This window comes from Lepisosteus platostomus, chromosome 8, assembly GCF_059453375.1.
Source record: "Lepisosteus platostomus isolate fLepPlt1 chromosome 8, fLepPlt1.hap1, whole genome shotgun sequence".
Taxonomy (NCBI): Eukaryota; Metazoa; Chordata; class Actinopteri; order Semionotiformes; family Lepisosteidae; genus Lepisosteus; species Lepisosteus platostomus.
Window position 1 is genome coordinate 38,130,714 of NC_142618.1, and position 27,933 is coordinate 38,158,646.

General features: G+C 36.8%; 1 protein-coding gene across 1 annotated transcript in view; it reads left to right on the top strand.

Annotated features, from left to right (window-relative positions):
* The first annotated feature begins 5,078 nt into the window (after positions 1 to 5,078).
* Positions 5,079 to 27,933, top strand: part of ripk2 (receptor-interacting serine-threonine kinase 2) — a 31,743-nt gene continuing 8,888 nt past the window's right edge. Inside the window, exons 1-9 of the mRNA XM_088643338.1 lie at positions 5,079 to 5,975; positions 13,183 to 13,336; positions 14,114 to 14,269; positions 22,628 to 22,785; positions 24,414 to 24,463; positions 24,977 to 25,138; positions 25,669 to 25,754; positions 26,728 to 26,829; positions 27,745 to 27,842. Of these exons, the coding sequence (XP_088499464.1) occupies positions 5,785 to 5,975; positions 13,183 to 13,336; positions 14,114 to 14,269; positions 22,628 to 22,785; positions 24,414 to 24,463; positions 24,977 to 25,138; positions 25,669 to 25,754; positions 26,728 to 26,829; positions 27,745 to 27,842 (1,157 nt within the window). The 5' untranslated portion in view covers positions 5,079 to 5,784. The remainder of the gene's footprint in view (positions 5,976 to 13,182; positions 13,337 to 14,113; positions 14,270 to 22,627; positions 22,786 to 24,413; positions 24,464 to 24,976; positions 25,139 to 25,668; positions 25,755 to 26,727; positions 26,830 to 27,744; positions 27,843 to 27,933) is intronic.

Consider the following 27,933-nt stretch of genomic DNA (forward strand, 5'->3'; position numbering starts at 1 on the left):
AGTGTGATGAGCTATTATGGAGCAGATATTGGCTTAACCTGCTTGGCTGGGGGCTGCCCTCCTGGCCACAGGACAAGGAGGCCAAGACCCTCACACAGGGTAACCAAGGGGCAACTGCAGAGGTGGAGGTGGGATAGAAAAGTTGTATGCGAGGGAGAGTAGGAAATCACGTTGGTATTTATAGCGTTTGTTAGAAGAAGGATGATGGGAGAGATTGCTAATTACTGACAACTGAGAACAATTGAGCATGGCTGTTATCATCTCTCCCGAACTTTTGTCATAAACTCCATAAAATGGAACATCTTTGGAAGGGAACAAATACCTTGGAATGCACTATAACTAAAACCCTAAAGTTGTCCTTATGGCAGAAATGCTACTGTATACCAAATCATCTTGCCAAGATATGAAGATGCACAGCTTTTCCCTCTGGGCTTTGTGTTACGCTTCAGTGCACAAAATCACAGATACAGAGTGCAACCTTTTATCCTTCCTGGGCCGCTGAGGGATGAGAATGTGAGAGACTCAAGTTCGTGCTCAAGATTCCCCTTTTAAAATCAGACTTTCTATATCTGGCTAGCTGTTAATCTGTTCTATAATAGTTTTATGGAGAGTTATTGTTGTTATTATTATTGTCGATAGTGATTGCAGTAGTACCAGGTGTACTGTAATTCAGTTAAGATCAAAGCAGAAGTAGTACAGAAATATTCAATTGAAAATGATACTTTCCCAAGAAAGCTTCAAGTGCTATTCGCACCTTGAGAAACCACAGTCAGTATACTTCTGTATACACTTCTGTATCTTGTTGAAAAGTGCTCTATTCATTGAAATTCTCAAGAATGTTGCTCTGACCTAGGGGATGACCTTGAAACACAAGGCAAAAGGCATGGGCAAATGTCTGCACACCATTTATAGGACAGTTATGGAAACCTCAGATTTATTCAGAAAAGCAAAGTTAGTTTTTTTTTCCCCCTGTGGGACAACTACTTAACTCATAATAAGAAATTGGATGGGTTATTAGCCAAAGGAAACTTTAAGGTAAAAGAAGTTTCATTATAATTTAATGTTTAAATTAATCAGTTTTTCAAAAATAGTACAAACCTTCATTCCATACTCTGGTTCAGAAGGCTACAGAAAGGAGTCTTGTTATTTTTGCATTAACAGGCAGTCTGTAGTGCTTTTAAAGGCTTTGTTTCTGATTATATTAGCATGATGCAGTTACAGATAGTGCAATTAAGCTTCAAGTGATGATGAAGCAGTTAATGTGGCTTAAACTAATTCTATTAGAATGTTTCATAACTATTGGACAATCATTCTGGACAAAATAAAGCAAATGTACAAGAAAAATAACAAAGTGGACTGATTACAAAAATAGTGTTTTGAAAACAAAATGTAACTGCAACCATTGTAAATTTGTTTCTTTAAACAAACAAAGACCCGAACATCAGCCTCTTGGTATTCTGGTGAGTACAGCAAAGCTCTGGTAGAGGGATGTTGTACATATGTACAGTGAGCCACCTCAGAAACATTCAGCCAACAAGTGTTGGTGCTGTGCCCTGGAAAAGAAAAATACAGCTCAGAGCAAACTAGTTTAAACATATAAATAATAAAAATGAAAAATGATTTTTTCAAGGGTAGCAACAGAAATTACTAAAGAAAAAATGAATCTTGTTACATTCCATGCAATGTTCTTCCTTATTGTTCCTAATATTTAATTACTAACACTCATGTACTGCCACTGTAACAAAACTGTAACAAAACATAAATAGATCTGATACAGGCGTCTACTCTCTTTCCTGACAGTCTGTTTCATGTAGCTGCAATCGTATTGGTAACCTCAGTATAAACCTCTGTAACTCTGTGAAAAAGAATGAAATCCCTTAGCTTCCTCACAGGAGTGAAAAAGCACCTCACAGTTTTAGCTTTCTTGTCATTGAAATTATTCAAAAATTTTGAAAAAATGAAGATTTAGAAAAGAAACCAGCATTCAACACTATTCAAATTCAGTTTAAAGCTTTCGGGAAAGACCTACACGGAACCTATCACCATAATATCACCATAGTTTGCTGTGTGACGAATTATTATGAATGTAGTTGACCCATCTAAAGAACTGTTAAAAGAACACTGTGGGAGCAAAGAAATTTGTCACGCACACAAGTGGAACTATAACATATATTTATATATTTTAGTGTATAATACAAAGCCTACCACAGGGTGGGGCCCTTGAACAGAGTCCAGCTTCTCTGTTCCTCTCATCTGAAGGCTCCATTGTATAAGGAATTTCCAGTTTAAAGAATGTAACCATTATAGTTTCTACAGAAAATTACATACAGTATTACATATATTTAAAATTCAATTCAGTGAGGAATTTTCCCTAGTGGGTCCCATTATTAAAATAATACAGTATCATTTTAAACAGAAAACAGAAGTGACAAAACCAACAGAACAAAACCAACCTTGCTGTACCCACAACAAACATTTTATTTTTTATTAACTTTTTCTATCTATCCATCCATTTTCTTCATCCATTTCAGGGTCATGGGGGAGCCGAAGCCTATCCCAGCAAGCAATGGTTGCACAAAGACACAAACACAGACAAATACACATGTGCACCAGGGCCAATTTTTCCCAGAAACCAATTAACTTATTAGTAGGTGTTGTACTGTGGGAAGTAACAGAAACAGAGCACACGGAGGAAGCCCACACAATCACAGGGAGATCATACAAACTCCACACAGATAGCAGCTTAGATCTGGAATTGAATTTAGGGCCCCCAGTGCAGCGATGTTAACCACTGTGCTACTGTGCAGCCTCCTCCCCACTTAATAAAAATGGGGGGGGAGGAAATGAAAAACCAAAGATTGTGATTGACAAAAAGGCAAAACCAAGGAGAGCAAGGGTCGCCAGTCCTCGTCCTGAAGGGAGAATGTCTCTATGGGTTTATTAGGTCTTAAAACAGCAGCACCTGGAGTTCTGGGAGTAGCTGTTATAATGGTCCAATTAAGCCACTAATAAGCTGATTCAGGTCATTCCAAGCACAACTGAACTGAAGACCTCTAGAAAAACCAGCCCCCCAGGACCAGGATTGGGAACCCCAGCATGAGAGGCTTTATCAGGCCAACAGTCATAAAGCCCAGGAACGGAGAGAACCAATTTCTGTCTGGACCTGGAGTCTATCGCTCGGAAGACACACCGGTGTTGGCATCGGTCACACCTCACCAAAGAAACACTTCGGGATCAAAGTATACAACACTGGTCACTTCTGCCATGCCTTCTGGTTTTTGGTTCTCCCTGAACTCTTAGTGATTTGATTGTAATAAATTCCCCACTTAATTGGGCTATACAATCAATATATATATACTTCTACTGTTACCGTGTCTTTATTCATTGAGGATTATGATTCACATTTTAGCTTATTTATTTTTCATTCCACCCCTCAACCCCATACTGTGGTTTGCATTGTTATAGTTTTCTAACATTTGTAATGTTTGTGTTCAAAAAGAAATTGTCCATTCATATTGCTTTGGCAATTTATCTGTCATCCCTTTGAAATCCACTCTTTCAATTAAATTGAAAAAACATGTAATCCACTGTATAAATCCTGGTGGTCTGATATCTCCTAGAACCAGGAATGAGGATCACTCCTTGTAGAAATCTGGACCTTGTGGAAGTTTGAACAAGTATGTTCCACGCTGTTAAAGCCCCTGACATTTTTCAAGAATAGACTGGATGTGATTTGGGTTAAATAGCGTCTAGCAGCTAAATAAATTGTGGTCTTGTTTCTAATGTTTTTCTTACCATTTGTATCATTTACATATACTGCACGCAACAGGTGAAAGGCAGGAAACACACAGACTCAAAGCCATTCGTGCACAGGGAGAACATACAAACTCCACGCAGATAGTACCCCAGGTCTGCAAGTCAACCTAGGACCCGAGCGCTGTAGAACATTTTATCTACTGTGCCATCAGTATTTATTAAATCAAGCACCTATTTAGAAAAAAAAACCTGAACTAGTCTACAAGGACCATTTCATAAAATTAAAAATGTATTAGCGATGTTCGAGCGTTGTTTCGGTGATTCTATCATATCCAAATTTAACCATACAGTGTATGGTATAAACATATTCAGAACGGATAGTGCAATGGGTGTACGATAAATTTGTGCTCGGAGTATATGTATACATCACACACGCAAACGATCTAGTGAATGGAAATCCCTCTCGTGGCAGTATTTAAATATACTAATTATACACTCTAACGTCAGTAAAGTCGAAAGTTGGAATTTCCCAAATATCATACGTAATGTTGTGCAATATGTCAGCCCTTTTAAAGAAAAAAAAAAACAAGTTCCATCTCCCGTTTTACAACCTTAGGGTTTGTATGTCTGCAGTTCAAGAAAACGATTTTATAAAAAAGGCACTTAAATAATTATTTTTTTTAAGTTCCATCAATATACTGTACGTAATAAAGCAGGCCTACACCAAAAACCACTGTATCCTATTACCCAGCTCTAAGAGCTGTTTCGCATCACAACACGCTGGCATCGTAACACCGGAACAAGCTGTCTGAACTCTCGGTCACAAGACAGGGCTGCCGTGAGATCCTGCAAATGAGCGGGTGCTGTAATGTGCTGGCGGTCCGCTTCATGTGAAAGATGTAAAATTAATGTGCCGACTGTAAATTAACGGGTCTAGTTATAAAACCCTTATAGAATAAAATAATCTAGTGCCGTCTCTTCTAAGTGACAAAATGTACTGTACGGCTGTTCGTGAGATATGGAAACTACTGTATGAGTTTGACCCAAGTGGGATGGCAGTCTCGCTGTAATGAAACCACTTCGATATTGTAAAAATGAGCATATAAATGAACTCTTCTCACATGACACATACTGGAAACAAGATGAGAGGAGAATACACGCACCATATAAAATCAAGCGTTGGAACTGTCGTTTCAGGAAAGTCGGTTATGATGATATAGCGCCTGCAAACCAAAGCCCTCTTTAGTGCTGTTTATCCTTTTTGCCGAAATAGCAACAGTGCGTTTCATGGCATGTGCTGAAACTCGGTAAAATGAGATAAAATTCTGCTTTTCAGTGCGCATAAGTCGAGAATCTGAATATATCGACGCAAGGTATTGCGTGATGGTTTCTCGATTGTACGGTAATTTTTACATTGTCAAACCCGGAAGATACTTGCTTAGGAAATAACCTGTAGGACAACTATGCAGCCTTGAGCTGTATAATACATTCGTCCAAGCAGCTGGGAGGCATATTTTGTATGACGCGGTGTGTGTGGTTTAGAAATACACATCGCGAAGGCGCAAAAACGCAATAAATCGGTTAACATCGTTCGCCGCAGAAAACATAGGGGTAAAATAAATATAAAACACCACAACCCCCCGACCATGTCTGCCGATTTCATTACTTTTTCCGCTGAAGATACGACCACTTCGGGATTTGCACCTCACACCTGATTGCCTTGACGGTAATAAGAAGACCTGGCGGAAATGGGGAAAATATTCTGTTTCTGCGACGCCTGCTTATTTTAATTTGGTTTTTATTCATCACTGTATTAATAAGTGGAGTTGGACTGCTTTTTTCTTGGTAGTTTACTATAACTAAAACGTATTTGAGAAGAAAATGTAAAGGACCGTATTAGTATTTTTGTCTGAGGTCTTGTTACGATTTCATACTCGGCTTTGTACTGTAGTTTTCAATTCCGCTTCTCCTTATTGGATTTCCCTCCCTTTTTTGAGGCCTTTGCATTTAAATATTATTATTACTACCATGGAGCATTCGGGCTGCGTTAATATTTGCAGCCTGACCAGCACTTTGCCGGTCATCCCCTATCAGAAACTGACGGACTTGCATTACTTGAGCCGAGGCGGCTTCGGCACCGTGTTTAGAGCCCAGCACTCTGACTGGAGGACCACCGTGGCCATCAAGTGCCTCCAGCTGGACTCCCCGGTTGGAGAAAGGTGGGTTAACCGAGTCGTGAGCTTGGGGAAAACAACACGAACTATGTAAGCAGAAAAACAAATGCTATATTAGGCTATTGAGATGGTTTCGACGGTATGGCTTTTGAAGTGGCCTTAATTTGAGCAGTATGGGCTATGTTTTCGCCACTGTCGACTTAAAACATTTTTTTTTCTTGCGAAGTTGATTCGTGTTTCTTATGTCTTTCTTGTCAATAGTTGTACCTATTTGACAGCCCACTGCTTCTTGAGATTTTTTGTAATATTTCACACATTTTTTATTGATACGGAAACACAGTAATTCGTGTAAACATTCTCTAAATGTTTGGAGGCTACAGTATGTGGTGAATAACGTTACTAGCCCATCTAGACCTCCAGTTATCTAGCAGGCAGTGAGTTCGGATCTGATTTCTCAAAAAGGAGGAAAACACTACTGGTGCAGGATGCTCAGAGGTCCGTGGTCTAGGATAAGATTGGTGTAAAAGCGAGAAAAAGTTTGTCTTCAGTTTAAAGACAGTGACTAGCAGACCAGTCACGCTGCGCACGTGCGTCCAGTTGTTGGCTGTCAGTTCGATCGACAAAGTTCTACTGATGTCTGATAGTCATCAGAGTTAGTTGCCCGTTTAGGCAGCGAAAATTGGTTTAATCCATTTAAACTTTCATTTACAATTCATCCTGTGAATAGTAACAGTATTAAAGAAAGACATATTCTAAAGTAGCATTAATAGTTCTTGAAATACAGTGCTACTTGAAAGTATATGAACCCTTCAACTTTCATACGTTTTACCCAAATTATCTTTAAAATGTTATATCTGAACTCCAATATTTAATGACAATACCCAAAATAACGGACACACATATACATATATAGTTTCATTATCTATTAAATGTTTATTTAACAGAAACTAAGTGATCCCTGTGTGCAAAATTAATTCAATAAGCAGTGGCATATCCTTTAACAGCCATGACAGTCACCAAATGTTTCCTATAGTTACTAATGCATCTGTTACATCTGCATCTGACTCCGCCATTCCAAAACAAAAGGTCTTCTTAATGTATTCTTTGGTAGATTTCCTGAAATGTTAGGGTTATTGTCATGTCATTGGACCCTTTTTTCAGCTCAACTTCAACTCATATCATATTGTCAATATTTTGGTATGACTCTGACTTCATAGTTCCTTTAGTGATCGTGGGCCATCCTGGTTCATGGGCAGAAAAGCAGCCTCAAACCATGACACTCCTACCAGCGCGGATAAGGTTTTTTTGGTGGTAGGTCTTTGCTAAACATAGCATTTTTTGTTGCAGCCAAAAAGATTAATTTTAGACTCATCCATCTAGAGACCATTCTTTGAAAAATCTACAGGGTCATTCAGACGGTCTTTTCAAAGACACGCAGCTATGTTCTTTTTTTAAGAGCAGAGGTTTTCTGTTGGCTTCCTTCTGATGAATGCCAATGCTATTCAGCTCGTGTTGTATTGTTGAGGAATGAACATGGACATCAGCCGCAGCAGGAGAGGTCTGGAGATCCTTGGATGTGTTCCTGGGGTTCTTTTCCTGTATGATGTATGATGTATGTCTTGTTGCTCTGTGTGGTCAATTTAAAGAACGTTCACATCTAGGTAGTGTTTACATCTAGGTGGAGTCACCATGGTCTTAAATGTCCTCCATTTGTAGATTATTAGTCTTACAGTAGACTGATGAAATTGCTATGGTTTTATAACCCTCTTGAGACTATTGAGCTCTAACAAAACTCTTACTGAAGTCGTATGAGGTCTCTTTAGATCATGGCATGGTGTATTTCACTAAGTTTAGTATAATACAAAATACCATGATCTAAAGAGACCTCATGGGTAGTGAGTATGGGTAAGACCAAATTTAACAGGTTTCTTACTTTTGTAAAATAGAAGGCCTCCCAAACTTTGTCCTGGTGATTGGCTTTTTGATTGTTTAAATTGGTACCTAATTATTTATTATTCTTACCTTGATAACTGAGCTAATGAACCTCCGCTTACTTTTGCACATGCAGTAATTCGTATCTACCTATTTTTTTTCTATTACATGCATCAAGTAAGGACTAGTTTTGATTAAATGAGGATTTAATTATATATTCATTAATTTATGTTATCAGTAATTGTCAGCAGGTTATTTGCATTTTATGAAGCCAGGTCAGTGTTACTTTGGATTTTGAATTTAAGATTAGTGGAATATACCTTTAGCAATCTTCCTCAGTATGTCACTGTCCCCATTGGAGAGTATCTCTCCACAAATTGAAGTTATTCAACAAATTGAAGTTATTAATGGAAGGCTGGGAGGAATAAAATGACAAGTCAGTCTCATACAGCTGTACCTAATCACCATCATCACCAAAGTAGCTATATAAACTGAAATCAAACTCCTCCTTCCACGTTCTTCTCGTGCATCCCTCCTCCACCCCATCTCCACCTTGCAGCTACTCCTTGGTTTACTCAGTCTTAATGGGGTTCAAGTCCTGTGGCCAGGAGGCTACCCACTAACCAAGATGGTTGACCCAAACTTTTCTCACCAAGTATTTCAAGCATTCACAAATCATTCAATCCTTAGATGTTTTGTCCCTAGTGAACTACTGATTAATGTAAAACTGTAAAACATCTTGTTATTTATTCTAAAGGGCATCTTCACCTGGTGCAAATAAATGTTTTAATAGCATAATATTATTCTAAAGATAATTGGAAACCCAGAATACGTACAGTATACAGTATGTTTCAAGTTTCCTTAAAAAATTGACCTCCTTGCTATCAACATTCCCCTTCTGTGCAGTAAAAATATAAAAGTGTTAGGGATTACAACAAGCTGTGGGGGACAAGATTACAACAAGCTGTGGCTATGTATGTTTGTTGGGCACAAGGGTTCACAAGAAAGCCACAAAATGTATGCCTCAAGAATGCCTCTTTAAATATATTAGGGACCTGACATACTGTATAAAATAATACTTTGGAAATTGAGTTAATCAGATCTTCCAGATTCATAGCTAAAAGAATTATCTGTGGGCAGTGGAGGGGGAAAAAACCCTCTTTCTGTAGCATAGTGGTTACAAATGGTAAGGACAACAGCACGATTTGAAAAGCAGTTGCCAAAGGGAACGGGCTCAGCAATCCGTTCATAAACACTTGGGGCTTCATTCAGTATGTGTCCTTCATTTCAAAACCTTAATAACTTTATAAAGATTATGTACAGCTACTACGATTTTTGTGAACAGTAATGATAGAAATGTTTATTTTTTAAGCTATTTGATGATAAATATTCTGATGCCTTTAACTGAATACTTAATGTAAGCCACAGCATATACAGTACCTATTTTAATTCAATTTGCCTTTTTTATTTTCTGTAAATTGTAACAATACAAATATTGATTGGAAAGTAGTACAAAGCACAGCACTGTCTCAGATGTCTATTTGTGTGGAGTTTACATGTTCTCTGTGTTTGCCCTGTAAGTTTTCATCAGATGCTCCAGTTTCCTCCGACCTGTCCCAGCAGAGAGCAACGGTATGCTGTCAGTCTTGCCTAGAACTCTTTGTTTCCAGATTAAATTCCAGTGTGGTCCAACCCTTACCACGATAAACAACTAATTGGGAAAGGTTCAAGGAAAACAGTCCATTGTTTTAAGTGAAGGTCTACTTCTTTATCTCCAGAGTGAAAAGAAATATACTGATATAAAGCCAAAAAGAAACAAATTGATTATGTGTGGGAGTGTAGGGTACATAAGTATTCTATTGTAAATGTTGCCAAGTGCCTAAAATTGTTCAAAAGCTTTTAGCTGAAAAGGTGGTGTAGCTTTTCAGCCTGTTTTCATCTCAAGTAAGAAGAAAAAAATTGTTTGTATTGCAAGCAGAGTATACAAGTTAATGTGCTGTGACAGAGTTAAGCAGAAAGACAGTTCTGTCTGTGAGAGGATGATAATTAATTCTATTTCTTTGATGTGGATAAAGCAGTCCATTCCACAATGAATGAAATGGGTAGCTTAAAAATATACCAGTAGGAAACCGGACTATTGTCTAGTGATAAGAATTGTGAAATCCTCACACACTCTAGATACGTAAGGTTACACTAACTGTGCCTTAGTAGGTAAGACAGTGTAGGTATACAGTATATAGTGAGTATAACACTTCCTCTGGTACTGCACCCATTAACCAAATCAAAAAAGGATTACTTATTTAATGTCTTCCAGAAGTTTGACCTTTTTCTGGTACAATAAGATGTACAGTAATTTGCTTTAAATCTTCTGGATTTTGGTGGGAAAAAACCTAACAGCACTGACTGTAATTATTTGAAGTTAATACAGTATGTGAGCAGCACAGTGATGCAGTGGTTAACATTACTGTACAGTATGTACCTCATAGCCCCGGTGCCCTGGGTTTAATTCCTGGAGTGCTGTCTTTGTGGATAGGTTAATTGGCTTCTGGGAAAATTAGCCCTGGTGTGAATGTGTCTTTGTCAGTGTGTGGCCTGCAATGGACTGCCGTCCCACCCAATGTGTATCCTGCTTTTTGCCCTTTGCTTGTCAAGATAGGCTCCTGTGTCCCCTACAACACTGTCCTGGATGAAGAGGTTAGAAAATGGATGGATGTATGCACAAAGGGTTAAATAATCATAACTTATTCTAGCCCTTGTCAGATTACAAATCAGTCAGATTACAAAGAACGCCTTTGTCCCTGCATTGCATTATTATGATAAATGTACAATTGTGCAGCTTACTATTCAGCAGTCGGCACACAGTTGTACTGTGTATATTTTCATTCATTCTTATTTTAATGAATATAAGACCCATGGTTTTAGGGATGGCACTATCAAGAGAACCTATGAAACTCTCTTCTTTACTCAGTGTAGTTCAGGGGTTTATGGGGAATTCACAGAATTGTCCCAGGGAATTTCCTGTGAATTAGGTGGTTAGGTACTATTGCTTGGATCATGTAAAGGAACACCATTAATAATCTAATCTCTACAGAACAATGTGTTACGATTTATGTGATTCCTAAGACAAGAGTTGAATTTATACTTTGTATTCAGACTTACATCTAGTTTGCAGGACTCTTTCACAGTAATTTTATTTTTGTTTCAGTATCAGGTTAGACATGGTCTTAAGGCAGGCCTGGTGTATCTGGCACAATGTGCAGTACAGTAGTTTGTTGAACTCTAAAATTCCTTTAACTATACAAATGTTAATTCTCTCATTCTTACTTTCAGGATCATGCAGATAGTTGCTGGCTTTACTAGATCATGCCAGATTAATTGATCATAGAATTCATTTTATGTGGTGTTTCATAATCTGTGTGTAAGAATCTTCATGACAGAATGAGCTTTTATTCTCTAAAAGAAAATGAACACAGTCCAGGATGAAAACAAAACTTTCCTAGCACAAGATGGTAAGTTCCAGTTGTGCTGAAGCAAGATGTCTTGGAATTGGAAGTTTTGATTTAGCCATTTTAATGTGCAACCTCGTATTCGGTTTCGTGTTTATTTGCTTTTCATTATCTGCACCACATTCCTTTTTCTCTTGTCAAATTGAATTCTACAGATCTTACAGGCCTATCAACCTGTGTAGGTCATTGTTTGATGCGAGGTTTAATCTAAGGATCTCATCTTGAAAGAAGCAAGGGTATAAGCTTTAACAACATGGCTGGTTAGTAGGTCCAAGATACCTACAGCCCTCTTTGTGTTATTATTTTCAAATTTACAGTGTATTCATCAGAAACCCCTGCTAATGCTAACTGAATGGTAATTAGTTGTGAGGTGCACCAGAACTCACCTCACCATCATTGTCTAGGGATGACTCTTACCAGAAGCTGTCTTAGTTCCTTATGCTAAAGGGACAGTGGCATCTGTGAGCCTTACATACAGTAACATAAGAAAGAAATGGAAGGAGGCCTTTCAGCCCATTTACTGTAGCTTTTTTTGATAATAGAATCTCATCTGGCCTTTCTTGAAACATGCTAGTGTATCAGCTTCAATAGCATGCCTGCATAGCTTGTTCCATTCTCCCTCAATCCTTTGGGTAAAGAAGAGCCTTCTGTTTTCAGTCTTAAAAACTGGTTTGTGTTTCAATTCTAAAAAAATCATTGTGTTAAATTTATCAGTGACTTTGAGGATGTTGAATACTTTAAATAGCATCAGGTCCCCTCATAATGTTCTCTGTGCTAAACTTAAAAGGTTAAATTTCTTCAGCCTGTCAGAATAGGACATTCCCTTAAGTCCTGGTACTGTACAGCATGTTTCTGGACTCTGGAGTTCAGAGGAGAAATATATTTTTTGTAACATTTTGAGCAGTATTCTAAATTAGGCTTTACTATGGCATTATACAATTTTAACATAGCATCCCTTGAATTAAATTCTGTACTTTTCGCTATATCTCCAAACATTTGGTTGCCGTTTTAATTGCTCCCCCACATTTTCTAGAAAATATAAATGGTTTGTCAACGTAAATAACTAAGTCTTTATCATACAGTAAGTATTCTTTTTTTATCTCAGTGTTTCCCATTTTGTATTGTTACCTAAACAAATTGTGTTCATTACACATAATCTGTCTGGTGTTTTCCCAGTTCTCTGTTGTATCCAAATGTTTTTGAATTTCATTTGCTGCTATTACAGTTTTTGTTAATCCTTCTCAGTAATTTCTTAAACTCCAAAAAACCTTGAACTATTCCCTCATCCTTACTTTCAGGATCATGCAGATGATCTGAAAATTTTTACTAAATTTAGTATCAGCCTAGCTCTATATAAAATGACTTATTGTTTTTCATTGTACACAAAACAATAGTACTTTCTTTGGAAAATTCTCTCTGCAAACCGGGCAGTTGAGTGACTAATAACTTAATTCCCCATCATTTTTTGACTGTATAACCCACATTGTTATAAAGTACCTGCTATTTCTGCTCTCCAGTGACAGCACTAAAAGTATGGGCAAATTCTGACAGATCAGTGTTTATCATTGTGAAATCCATAGTGTGGCTACAGTAGCCAGGACCAAATCTAAAATAAGAGAATAGAATGCATTAATATATCTGTCATTATACAAAAGGATAATGCCTCTATCACAGTTTATTTATAAGTTTTACAAATATACATATAAATATCAGGTTTTATTAAAAAAATATGTTCCTATTTTGCGTCCGGTTCATAGGGAGCAGTTTTTATTAGTATGGTACTGAATTGATCTTTTTTGCCTCCCTCTCCTCAGGGAAAGGAACTGCCTGTTGAAAGAAGCAGAGGTTCTCCACAAAGCCAGGTTCAACTACATCATCCAGATTTTTGGTGTTTGCAATGAGCCTGAATTCTTCTGCATTGTCACAGAGTTCATGAGCAACGGATCACTAGACCACCTTCTGCATGAGGTGTGTGAAGCCTTTCATGGACCAACACAAATTTTATTATGTGTGATGTATATATATTATTTTGGGCATGTACACCTACAGCACAATTACAGTATGTGCTAAGTTACCACTTCAGCACTGAAGCCTACACTTGTACTGGGACTATCCTTTTTTAAAGAAATAATAGACCTTGGTTTTCTGAAATCTGTTCTGACAGCAAGTTGTAAAAGACACTGTGGTTTCTTAAGCCGGGCTGTCATAAAGGTCTTTTCATAGTTATGTTCCTTGACTCTTTTGCATCTTAACCTTATCCTTAAAACACATTTGCTTTAGTCTGTTATTAGATTGGATTGATTGATGAGCTAGTGGTTTCTATTATTGTTTGAAGTGCATTGCCTAAAGAGTGCTATACAAGTGCAAGTGTATTAGATTGTAAAATTCATTTGTCGGAAATCCCCTTAAACTCCCAACCCTTAGTTCCTCTTAGTCTCTAAGTGTTGTGTCATTAATAGCAAAGTGCATGCATCACAGTTGTGTGTCCAGACACTGTTTCGCTTTACATAGTGATTCATGTATTGCACCATAAGATTTTGATTGTCCTATTTCATAGTGACTTACATTCCACATTCACAGAACATATGTTATTCTAGGATGGGAAGCTCCAGTGGAATAAAGTGTTTTTTGGGAAACACCGTTTCAATAATTAGTGGTTGGTTTGCATGAATGGTTCCTGCATTCATTGACGCAGTGTACTTTTGTCTCACAATTCAAGAGGGTGTGGGTTTCTATTTCTTGTAGAAAGATTTGTATCCAGTGCTTGCCTGGCCCTTGAGACTGCGGATTCTTTATGAGATTGCCCTGGGGGTCAACTTTCTGCATAACATGACCCCCCCATTACTCCACCATGACCTGAAGACTCAGAACATTCTGCTGGATGCTGAGTTCCATGTAAAGGTACTGTACAACACTTCCTGGAACTTTTTATTTGGAAATTCTTTGTCATTAGCTTATTGCAGAAACTGTGAAAGCTTATGTTTAGTATTTTTTGGCACTGCAAGCACTGGTTAACAAAAAGTGTAAATCCATGTTATCAGCATATATACAAATTAATTTATTTCATGCTATTAGTTGTGTTGAACAGTTCTTGATGATTTACATGTTTTGTAGATGAAATATGAGAGAAAGCCCTTTCTACAAGTTATGATTTATCATTTAAATATAATGTCTCAGTGTTTTTGATCATAGTCGTGTTATACTTGTCTTGAACATTATCTCTCTCTAGTGTCTTTTGGAAATGTAGACATTTTTCAATTCCAACTAAATCATCCAAAGTGTGATGTAGAAAAACATTTATATAAAAGTTCTTAATATGTTGTATGTCCAGAGTTGGTATTTTCACAGCAAACAGATGTAATAAATGTTATCCTGTCAGAGTCTATAACTTTAAAATTTACTCAAGGAAATGAGCATAGATATGTACTGTTGATAAACTTTGAAATAACATAAGTGTTGTAAGTTGGGTCTCAATAGGATAAGTGAAGTGAACTTCATTATCATTGTTTCATGGCTGAAAAACTTGAAAAACTGAAAAAGTGAAAAACTTCAACAATATCACAGATTCAGAACTATTTTTCAGTCTGTATATTAAAACTGTTATTAATATATTACATTAAGATATTTGCTTTATATGACAAAACTAAAATATTTCTTTATTAGGAAGAACGTAGAGAGAAATGGTTTATGCCTTTTTCTAACTTTTCAACCAATGTAATGCAATTCTTCAGTTCTTTCTTCGCTGTTGTGCCATTGTGCATTTGTGCAAACTTTTGTTTAAGTTTTGCTTTTTTTATCGAACTGTGTAACTTCATTATTGAGTTTTGTGTCATGCTGTTAACTCTTAATCTTTGATTTTTTTTCTAAATTCTAGGAATACCCATTTTTAGGATTCTATTTGAGGAATAGTGGTTTGAGTTTATGGATTACCTACAAATCATATCATATGGAGTGTTCACTGCATATTCATTCCTCTGCATTTTTCAGTTATTCAGTTTTTCCTGAAGATGGCAGGCATTTTCTGAGGCATGTGGAATGTGAAGACAGTTACCTGCTTCTTTATGCAGTGCTGTGTCTGCCATTCTGACTATAGGTGTTACAGCACTCGCATAAAGACATTTTCCACCTTTAATGTGACCTTACAACCAACAAAATTACACAGAAAAACAAATAGATAATTATTAGGAAAAATAATTGAAATTGAAAAACCTACAACACCCAGGTTGCATAAGTGTGCACCCCCCCCCAACTAATACTTTGTAGAATCATTTGCATTTATTACAGCAGTAAGTCTTTGTGACTAAGTCTCTATCAACTTTGCACACCTGGACTTTACAATTTTATCCCACTCTTCCTTGCAACAAAGTTCAAGCTCCTGCATATTGCCATGGGATCACCTGTGCACAGCCCTCTTTAGGTCATTCCACAGGATTTCTGTGGGATTGAGGTCTTGGCTCTGACCGGGGCTTGGTCTGGGCTTGAAACATTCCTAGACTTTGATCTTCCTTTTCTGAAGCCATTGCTTGGTTGACTTGGATGTGTGCTTTGGGTCATTATCATATTGGAAGGTGAAATTCCTCTTCGTCTTCAGCTTTCAGACAGAGGCCAGCAGGTTTTGTGCCAAAATATCTTGATATTTGGAGCTACTCGTTATCTCATCTATCTTGACCAAAGCCCCTGTCCCAGCTGAAGAGAAGTAGCCCCAAAGCAAGCTGCCACCACCATGCTTCACAGTAGGTATGGTGTTCTTTGAATGATGAGCTGTGTTGTCTTTGCACTAAACATATATTTTAGAATTAAGACCAAAAAGTTAAACCTTTGTCTCATCAGACCATAAGACATTTTCCCACATGGTTATGGGTGATTGAATGTATTTTTTTGCAAAATTTAGACGGGTTTGGACGTTCTTTTTTGTGAGAAATGGCTTCCGTCTTGACACCCTACCACATAGCCCAGACATGTGCAGAAAACGGGAGATTGTTGTCACATGCAAGGAGTGACCAGTACCTGCCAGAAATTCTTGCAGTTCCTTGAATGTAGGCCTCTTGGTAGCCTCCCTGATAAGTTTTCTCCTTGTCCCGTCATCAACTTTGGAGGGTCGTCCTGATCTTGACAATGTCCCTGTGATGCCACATTTTCTCCACTTATTGATGATAGTCTTCACAGTGCTCCATGGTACATCCAATACCTTTGATATTCTTTTATACCCCTCTCCTTATCAGTACCTTTCAACAATAAGGTCCCATAGATGTTTTATCAGCTTCTTGCGGACCATGGCTTTCCCAGTAGGATGCAACCAAGAATGTTTCAAGGAAATTGTACAGGAACAGCTGATTTTTATTTGGGGTTAATCAGAATCACTGTCATTGATGGCAGGTGTATGCTACTTACTTTTGGACATGATTTTGAATGTGATTAGTTAACTCTGAACACAGTTACAGCTCCCATTATAAAAGGGTGTGCACACTTATGAAACCAGGGTGTTGTAAGTTTTTTAATTTAAATTATTTTTCCTAATAATTATCCATTTGTTTTTCTCTTGAATTTTCTTGGTTGCAAGGTCACATTAAAGATGGAAAAATGTCTGACATGATTTATCTTGATTTCTGGCTTTACATCACAAAACCCTGCAATTTCGATAAGGGTGTGTAGACTTGTTATATCCACTGCATGTACAGTATGTCATTAAGAAACCTCTGGTGAGAGAATGCTGCAGACAGTCAGATACAGGCAATTAACACTGTTCTAAGAAAATGAAGTAAGAATGGCAGTATATAAAAGCAGGTCATTGTGAAATGAATTCAGATGCTTCTGGATTATATTTAGATCAGGGAAGTGAATTTATATTATTATAATGTTATATTATTGACAAAAAGAGCACGCTTCTCTAGTATCCACTCTTTATTTCCCCGTTTTCCTGAATTAACTTATATTATCATAATTTTTTACTTTGTACAAGGAGTTCTTTCATCCAGCTTACTTTTCATAGTGCAGATGTACTCTACAGCTTATCCAGCCACAAAGATGATGAAAGTGAATATATGCAGTATTAAAAAATACATACAAAGAGGACATGATGCGCTGAATACGAATTAAATTCAGTTTAATTTAAAAACGTTATTCATCCCCAAATGTGGCAATTTAAGTAGCAAAAAATATACAACATACAACATGTCAAAATAAAACTGGTAAAAAAGATGGTATCACAACATTTCTAAGAAAAAATAAGATAATCAAAAACAGCAAGTTCGTAACATGATTATGAAGTATCAAATTGCATGTGCATTATAAGGACTCTGTCCTATACTGCAAAAGAAAATAATAAACAGCCCATGAAATATTTAAGAAAGTATTGAAATACATGTACAGTACATTTGCAGAGTGGCTCTGTCCAATCCTTGTGAATCAACAGATAAAAGACAAAAAATACTTTCAATAAAATAGCAACAAAATGTTGACAGAATTAATTTTTTACTCCAAAGGAACTCTTTCTCAAACCATATACTGTAAGAAATGTATTCACAATGACATCAGCGTTCTCAATGAACTTGAGTTTATTATCAAACACAGTGCCCAGGTATTTCTAACTATACCAGCAGACTCACCATGGATTATTGTTGGAATGTTATTGCTTTTGTGTTGAACACATTTATTTTTGAGGTAAGAATAATTACAACAGTTTGACAGATTCGTCCAGAATGGGTCCATGTGTTTGTCCAGGCTCTGAGAGGAGACTGACACACTGTCATCAGCAAACATGGTGACAAAATGGTTTCATAGTTGCTCCAACAGTTATCAGTATACAGTATAACATGAAAAGGGGAGGAGAAACAAAGCAGCCTTGTGGTGAACCAGTAAGAGTCCATCCATATGATAAGCTGAAAATCCACTTTGAAAAGTAAGATAAATTATTCAACTTAAATGTGAGGCTTCTTTGTATTAAAGGCTGATGAAAAATCAGCGAAGAGGAGTCTATAGTAGATAATACTTTTTCTACTCTAAATGTTTCTAAAGAACATCTAGTAGAAAAAAATCAGCATCATTAACTGCTCTTCCAGGATGGTAGGCAAACTTGTAAGGGGTCTAGATCTGACTCATATTGTAGCCACAATATGTGACTTGACTGGTTTTTCAAAAGTCTTCACCTCTAATGGAGATAGAACTATTGGCCTCAAGTAATCAAAAGCTTTAGGTCTGTTTTTCTTAGGGACAGGTACAGTACAACTGTACAGTTCTTATCCAGAACAGTGCCAGTGACTGAACAAGCTGGAATAAGCGTTAAAACACTCCACTCAGTTCTGCATCACAATACTTTACTGTTCTGGCAGAATCTGGAACTGCTGCTTTGTTGACCTTATTCACTTATTCACCTTATTAAACATCCAATAGGATGAATTTGCAGCCCTAATTGACATTCATTGCAGCAATTCACTACTGCAAGGCCGTGTAGAGATTCCTTTGCTTAAATTACTCCTCTAATTTATTTTATAGGTCATTTTTGTGTGCCGTATTGCATTTTTAATTCTTTATTTACTTTTTTCTTTCCTCGAGTGTTCCACAGTAAAATAGCCTCTTCTTTTTATTAAGGATACATTTGAGGACTTTGGTGACCATGGCTTATTATTCAGTTATATACATTTATATACAGTTATATACATTAATGATGGTCTTCTTTATAAACACAGAAAGTAATGTATGAAGATAATATTTCATACTTGTTCAGTAACATCCAAGCATGGCGCTATGAGAATATCCAAATAAGTGCAGTCAAGGCAGTCTTTCAGATTGTCAGTACTTGACTCTCATGCTTTGATACTCATATTATTAATTTTCACAACTGCCTCTATGCGCTTGACTAGTGGCTTGTAGGCAGGAGCAAGCGGGGTGCTATTATGGTCAGCAGCATCAAGGCCAGGCATAGAGAATAACCTATACTGTATGCTCCAGGGAGAGAGCCATAGCTTTTGTCAAGGATTTGCTTACGGTGTGTATCGCAGTTGACGTACTGGTGATATGCTAAAACACTTTCCAGGAAGCAATGATACACATCCCCAAAATAAACTTATGGGCATCAGCAGAGATGGAATCCAATTTATTAATAACACTGATGAAGTATTCAGCTGCCTTGTGTGCATTGGCGCAAGGATGGATATACACTAACAAAGAAATGTTGTGGGAATTCACAAGGTACAGTAATAGTATGAGTGGAGAGAGACAACCAAAAGCTCTATATAGCTTGTAAACATACCTTCTCTCACACTATTACAGATTTATACCACCTCTGATTAATGTAGAGATGGACCCCATCCCTCTCTCCTTACAGGTACTATCTTTATCTCTATCATGGAGGACTGGTGTTTCAAAACCATTAATAAACAAGTCCTGGTTGATGACCTGGTTGTATAGTCTTTGTAAAAGTAAGGGTAGATACACCCCTGTACTCTTACTTGCAGTTGATCCATTTTGTTGTCCAATGAATGCACATTATCTAATATCACTGATGGTAGAGGCCTCCTTTTAATTAATAGTTACATTCTTTTCTTAAAAACTTTCCATTCTTTCCTCTTTCCCGCTTAGTTCTTTCTTTGATGTATCGACTGTCTGAGTGAGATTCTCTACATTGTAATTCCAATTTTACATGTCTGATCATGCCTGTTCCACTGTATTGTTGACATAGAATGAATTCCCTTTTCATGACAGGTGAGTGCTAACTGTAGTACATTCCCATGTTATCCAAACAAAACTGAATAAAATTACTCAGTGCTGCCAAAAAAAATTAAACATTTCTTTTCCAGGACCATTAAACAGCATCATAAAAAATGAAAGACAGCAACAACAAAAGAAAAAAGCAAACAATTTGCACTTGCAAACCAACATTGCCACATGGGCAGCACCCCTGAAGTGATGCAAACACAATATTTTACAAATGTACACACAATACATTACAGATGCAAAGACACTACATACATGTACACTTAGAGACACATACTCCATTCTTACACTGACAGTACAGAAACACCGAGATATTCAAATAGTATGTCAGAAATTACAAATAGCAAAATTGAGGAAAAACTCATTGCAATTTGAATTTCACTTGCATTAAAGTGCCAAGCCAGGATGCATTTCTGCTAGCTGATACAGCAGTAGGAAAGGGAGACATATCAAACATTTGACATTACCCTCACACAGCCACAATCACATACTGTATGCCCACTCTGCTATACATGGCAGTGAGATTGAGTGCATGTAGAGGCAGGAGATCGGGCTCTGATGCAGTAAACAGTGCAAAGCTAGGGCTAGATTATATTCCCTTTATGAAGATAACAGATATCAGAAGGATATCTATTTTGTACTGTGAAGTAAATCTCTTATTTTCTTCTTTTCTAGCCTGAAAAGGTTTAGCTCTCTCAACCTTTCCATACCTGTCCCCTGAAACCATGTAATCATTTTTGTTGCTCTTTTTTGAAATCTTTCTATGGTTGTAATATTTTTTTTGTGGTATGGTGACCAAAACTCAACATTCTAGATGAGGTCTTATTCTACAAGAAGTTCATTGTGGAACTTTACCAAAATTAAATTCCACACTTTTTGAAGAATAATCTAGATACATATCGAGATTCCTTTCAAGTGTCACTTCTTGACAGGGATCTACACTGTACATGCAATATGTACGGTGTAACTAACTCTTCTGGAATCCAGTTAATTGATATAAATCCGGAAGTGCAAGGGAACTAAAGGGATTCTTGCAGCACTCCACTGCTTATATCTGCCCTATTAGCAGTTATGCGGCTTAAGATAACAAACGTTTATTATTTGTTAACCAGTTCTCGGTTCATGTACATTTATTACCTTAGATTCCTATGGCTACAGATTAGAGAATCAGGCTTTTATGAGGTAAATTATCAATGCTCTCTGGAAATCTGAATATGTCATGTCATATGCCATAGTGTCATTAAATGTCCTGGTTGATTGTTCAAAACATGATTACTTTTACTGGAGCAAGACTGAACAAAAGAACAAACCTGTAATCTACTGCTCTTATCTACTGCTTTGCTTTAATCTTAATTTCTTTTTCTTTACCACCGCTATACTGTAAGTGAGATAAACATAATCTTGACTTTTAAACGGCAGACGGTTGTTGTAGAACCTTTATTCGTTTTTTTTATTCTGCTTTTCTAAGGAAACAGGAGGGGCCCAGATTCTTAATTAAAGATTTGAGTTAGTGACATAATATGGACGGAGGTGTAAAGCAGGTTCTTAGAACTCTTGTTATGCATATTAACACATTAATAAATTAACAGCAGTGTATAGTTTTTACATTTGGTCATGAAATTTCTTATTGTTGCCATACGTTTGGACCACATGCCTTACCACTGGAAACTACAAAAGACCAAGACCATTGCCATTCTGCTTGGAAAGAAACAGCATTTAAAAAGCAAAATAAATTTACTTAGTTTTATAAGAAATTATCAGCATTGCTACTTTACACTTTCCTCCTGGCTTCCCTCTATATTTTCCTGATGGTGGACTCGTGAACTCTTGACATTTACCATAGCGAGAGAGGTCTGTAGATCCTTGGATGTAACCTTGGAGTTTTGTGAGACATTTAGGAGCATCATATGGTCAGATTTTGGAGAGGATTTGGTAGGACGGACACTGCTGGGTTGATTGGCAACAGTCTTGAATGTTTTCATTGTAAGATTATCTTTGTTACTGTGGAAAGATGGACTTCATATTGTTTGGAAATGGCTATGTAACCCTTCTCAGAGTAAAAAGTTGCAACAGATCTTTCTCTAAGACTGTCTAGTTTTCTTTTGATCTAGCCATAAAGTGTTACCACAAATGTGAGTGCTTAAGACTAAACTGACAAAGTTTCTTATTTTGTATACAGGTGGAATCCCTTCCTGATGATTAACTAATAATTTGCACATGTTTTGGTGCATCTGATTCTGCCTACTGAATGCTTTTTTTTTAAAAGTGACAAAGTAGAATTTGTGTGTGCTATTTACTAAATAAGGGTTAGTTTTATCTACTATTAGGATTTGGTAAGGACTAGGTGAAGATCAAATATGTCTAAGTACAGTATATTAAACCATAAAATCTTAAGGGGGTGTACTGTACTTAATTTTTTACCATAATGCAGCTCTCTTGGAAAAGAAAACTATTTACTTCAAAGGTGAACAAACTACACTAACTTGAAGAATAGCCCAGCCTAAAGTAACTATGATACGTTTTGTTTTCTTTTTTTTCTTTTCACAGATTGCAGACTTTGGACTTTCTAAGTGGCGCCAGCTGTCCATTAGTAAAGCATCTGGTTCTAAGCCTCCAGAAATGGGGGGTACAGTGATCTATATGCCCCCCGAGGAGTATGAGCCCTCTAAGAACCGACGAGGTGATGTAAAGCATGATATGTACAGGTAAGGAGTTTTGGTGACCCAGGCTTGTAACCTGGAGGTTCTTGGTCAAGTCCTTAAATCTGACACTGATTCACCTGGTGTCACCCTGAGTGAGTTAGTTCAACCGAGTTACTGTCACCTCCTCCAGATCTGAACCCCATTTTCCCATTAGTACACAACTGTGCTCAAGACAAGTCTGAAGAAGGCATGTTGCGGTTATCTTTGCAGAGTGAGTGAGGGAAATAGGCAAAGCCAGTTGGAGTCTGTCATCCCGGGCATAAAAAAAAACAATAATTGACTTTTATGTCTGTAGTCATTGTGTTACTGTATGTGTAGGTTTATTTAATGCTTTAATTTGAGAATCTGAAACAAGGATTAAGGATTAAGTACTAAATTTTCAAGTTACTTTTGTTTCTTACCCATGTCCATGAAATAATTGACAACATGGTGCTATGGCAGTTATTGCTGCTGCCTCACAGCGTCCTGTGTTTGAGTCCAGACTAGGTGACCAGTATGACGTTTGCGTGCTAAGGCAGTAAGTGGCAGGTGATTGTGCAGTTGAACTGAGGAGAGACTAAAGTAGCTGGAGAATGTTCACGGGTGGCCAAGGGAATACTGACAGGGTCATGAGTGCCGGTTTTGAAGAAAATGGTTCCTGGTCAGGTGTAGCCTTCAGAATGAGCAAATATTCAGGTTTCAGTGGTGAATTACTAGGAGTACTGTAATCAACTAGAAATTGTGGATTTCATATAGCAAAATAATCTGGTATAACTCAGACCAGTGAAAGAAAAAATCCAATGGATCCCGAAGGTCTTTTAGATAAACACATTTAGTTTTGTTGTGTATTAAATTATTTTAATGCATTTGATTTTTTTTAATGCATTCTTAGGTTTTACGGGGCTTTTTGCTTTGTACATTGCACAATTTACTGTACATAAATTACATTTTTTTATTTGCTTAATCACTACTTTCTCAGTGAAATATGAAGTGAGTTACTTTATATGGGCAGCATAGTTACTATTCTACCAATTGTTTGCTTTTTCTTATTTCTCTACTTTTAGTTACAATGGCTTTTTTTCAGACTTGAATTTGTCCATAATAAAGAAGACCTTTTTGACAGAAGTTTCATGTTTTTGTTATTTTGAATTATTAAAGAGAGAGGTGTTTTTTTATTTATCCTCTTGTACAAATCAGTGAAAAAATGAATATTCTACCAGGACTGTGTCTGGACATTTGTTTCCTATCTTGTTTTCCCATTTTGAAACAGACAGCAGAAGAACAGAGTGGATTTCAGGCAGGAGTTACAAGACTCATCCCTTGGCTGAAAGGCTTCATTTACAGTATACAGACAGCAATGCCATCAGACAGGACCTCCACAGCCTCTTTGACTGAAAGGCTTAAGTGACATTCCTCTCATTCTGTTGTGGTTTTATAATCATACAAGAACAGAGAGCATATTCGCAGACCATAGATTACAAAGTTGTTCTGTACTGAGTCACTGGTGGCCACCAAGACCTGAGCGCATCAGGGTGAGATTGAGTCATGTAGTTACTGGACAATGGATGAGGAATCTTACTGAACAAAAGTCTTTGGATGTTATACAGTATTCTGATACTTAATTTTTAATATTCATGTTTTTTTTCTTTCAGTTATTCGATAATTATGTGGGAAGTTTTGTCAAGAAAAATACCTTTTGAAGGTAACAGCAAAGTCTTGTTTTTTTCCTAAATGGAGTTGAGAAATAAAAACACTCACTTTTGTCTTCAGAATTTTTTATATTTTTATATGTTTTCAGATGAAGGAAATGATTGTTAATTAGATTATGATATCAGCTGTGGTACAGTTTTAGTACTATTTAACTAATTATGTGTGAGTTCTACTAAGATTCAGCACCTGAGTCCTTCCCTTGAAACCTTGAAATCTCAGTTTAGTGGTATTGTACTTTTTATGTTTTGGTGTTAAATATAAAACCCATTTCATGAATTAGTTCTGCATATATACCTGGTGAAAAAGGAAGAATAAACATAAATAACAGAAGGATTAACAGATTGGATAAAGTTTTTCATCGGGGTATGAATAAATCAGGAGGGCACTGTACAGTGCAAGGTAGCACAGGAGGTTAATATATCTTTATTTTTTAAAGCATTGCTTAGTGTGTTTGGAGGGCGGCTCTTTGAAAATTCATGTTCCTATTTGTTAATTTGTGGCACAGAAGCTACTAACCCCATGCAGATCATGTTTAGCGTTTTGCGAGGAAGCCGACCTGACACCGGCCCTGAGAGCCTGCCGATTGAGATTCCTAGCAGAGACACTCTTATCGACCTGATGAGCTGTGGCTGGGCCAGTAACCCAGACGACCGCCCTTCATTTCTGAGTAAGTCACTAACAAAAGGTATACTGTATACGTAGTATTTACTGAGTTTATTATATACTGAATGAAGAAAACTCTTCTTAGTGAAATCTAATTTTGATCATAAATATAAAACCATTAGAAAAGTTCAAATCAGGTAGAGGCAATTCAGAATAACTCTTTTTGGAAAGGTGTGCCTCCTGTTCTTGTTTATAAATGCACTTCCTCTTAGTAAATCAGGAGCCATAATTTTTGAAAATGTAGGCCACCCAGAGAGTTAAGTATTCTATGGGTAATTGAATTAATATCACAAATGTGTACATTTCTTTTATGAGATTCATGTCTTTGTGGGTGTCTTTGTGGTGTATTTGTATAATTATTCAAGCTACAGTACAGTATGTGCATCCAAGTATTGTACCAAAAAACATGGTATAAGTAAAACAAAACCTTTTGACATTACAACAATCACTTTTTTAATTGTACAATTTTAGAAATTAAGAGAAGAAGCACACCATGATGATTAGTTAAGCAGTGTTTACTATTTTCTCCTGAAGAGTGTTTGATTGAACTGGAGCCTATGGTTAGAAGATTTGATGAAATCATGGTTCTAGAAGCTGTGCTGGAAGTGAAAAAAGCTAAAGTAAGTACATCCTTGTATGCTGTTTTTTTCAGTAATGACCCAGAATTAAACATAACAGAATTCAGTAAACTGAAAACACGTTTATAATTTTTCACCTCCCTAAAATGAGTTTAAAAAGCAAATACAAGATAATAATTTTAAAGAATTTTGCTATTAAACCTTAGAAATACTGTACGTTTATGTACAGTTGTACAGCAGGTTGCCTTCCTGACTAAAGACTATAGCCTCAAAGACTAAACCTGTTTGTAATTCAATGTTTGGAATTAAAGTACGAATTGAATGAAATTCTCACATGAATGTGGGTCACAGCAGTTGGAGAGAGAATAGGGCAAATTGAGAGACAGACTGAGAGTGAGGGGGAGCTGAAAGTCTTGAGTAAAAGGGTGGGAGATTTGGAAGAAATCCAGACACTGAAAATGTTTGGCTGCTGCTCTTTCCTTATTGTCTATAGGGGAGCCCAGGCTCCAGCCTCTCAATAACTTATATTTTATGCTCTAATTACGAACACGGGTGAAGTATGTACATTAATTATATACTAGTCTATGAAAACCCCTTTGTTGTTACTCCATTTTGACAAGGCAGCCTACCATATACTGTAGGTACCGTAATTCATTTTTGTAGTAGCAAACCACTTTCTCTTTTACTTTCTGGAGATTTTCTGTAAATGTTTTCTTTTACCTATCTTTCTGATTTGTCTCAGTTTCTTTTGTTTCATGTGGAGGAGTAGTTAGGGCTCTGAACTCGTAACTGGAATCTTTTTGTACCACAAAGAAAACTCCATCACTTAGATTACTACAGTAAAATGTCTAACTATATATAAACGGCTATACATGTAACTTGCACATAAGCATCAGGAAAATACATTAAAATAACCCATGAGTGAGCATTGAGGCTATACAGAGTTTGAACCTGGCAGTCAGCTTTTGATTTTTATTTCATTGTGATTCCTGCATTTTCTGTTTTCTTTTTCTAGTTATTTAGCAGGCATGCTTATTCCTCAGGATCTTTATGTGAGAAGAAATTCTCCAAAGAAGAAAAAACTCTAAATATAATAAAAGACAACATTCCTTGGCTGGTCAGTCTTGTTTTTGTCTTCTGTCATCTTAGTGTTCTTGTGTGTAGACTTTTCATTGAAAACCAAACTGCATTTGTTAAAAAAATGTTAAGAGTACGACAGCCCTTTTCTGTAAAACCTTTTTCAGTTGCCTCTGTTAAACATGAAATGGCTGTGGTGTTTTCCATTATTGCCCCACTCCAAATACAGTCGGTTTGATTTACAAATACTGAAGGAGATTATGTTTCAATACAACCATTAACCACGCCACACTTTTAATAAGTTAAGTATATTATAGTATTATAAAAAATATTATTAATATTTGTTTGAAGTCAAAGGAAAACACGATTGTTTCAGAACAAACATTGTATAGTCCCTTTCTGCAACTGTGCTACTTAATTGAACCTGTGTACTTTGGTTTGTGACTGAGAATACTTATTATGGGTATTTTCTGAGTTAGTAGTCAGTTACTAAACATTTGTTTGTCATCTGTGTTGCCAATTTATAGTAATATATCTACTGTATTCCAATTTAGTTTTTAATGTAATAATCATTATTATAATTTTCAGTTGTGAATTGGATTCCATGATTCTGAAATCTGAGAGGTGATTTATAAAAAACATTGATCCAAGTTTCTTTGCTCCTGAACTAATTAGGGTTATAGGCTGAGTTTGCACTTAGGCAAATAACCACTGGGTTCATGAATATCATTTCTAAAGCTTTGCCACACAGCTGTGGTAAAAATAGAGTCAAATATAATAAAGTAGAGAGAAGTCTTAGTAAGTCTAAAGCAGAGTGATGTAGGGATAAAGATTGTTTAATAAAAAGATTCTTTAACAATCTGTGGGGAGCTGTAGCAAACTAAATATGTAATAAATCCATAAATAAGCTCTATACTGTTTTCTGTCATTCTGATTCCCTCTATGTACTCCGCAGGAAACAAGCTCTGCCTCTGGATCTTGCTCCTCGCAGGAAGCAGAGATGTCTCAGCCCCAGTTCCTGACTGTCAGCAGTGCACCGGCTTCCAAAGGCAGGTTTGCCTCGCAGATTAGCCTGGGGAATTCTGTACTGGTGCACATGTGATCTCCATGTTGTACCCAACATGGGTTTATTTAACCCAGTTAA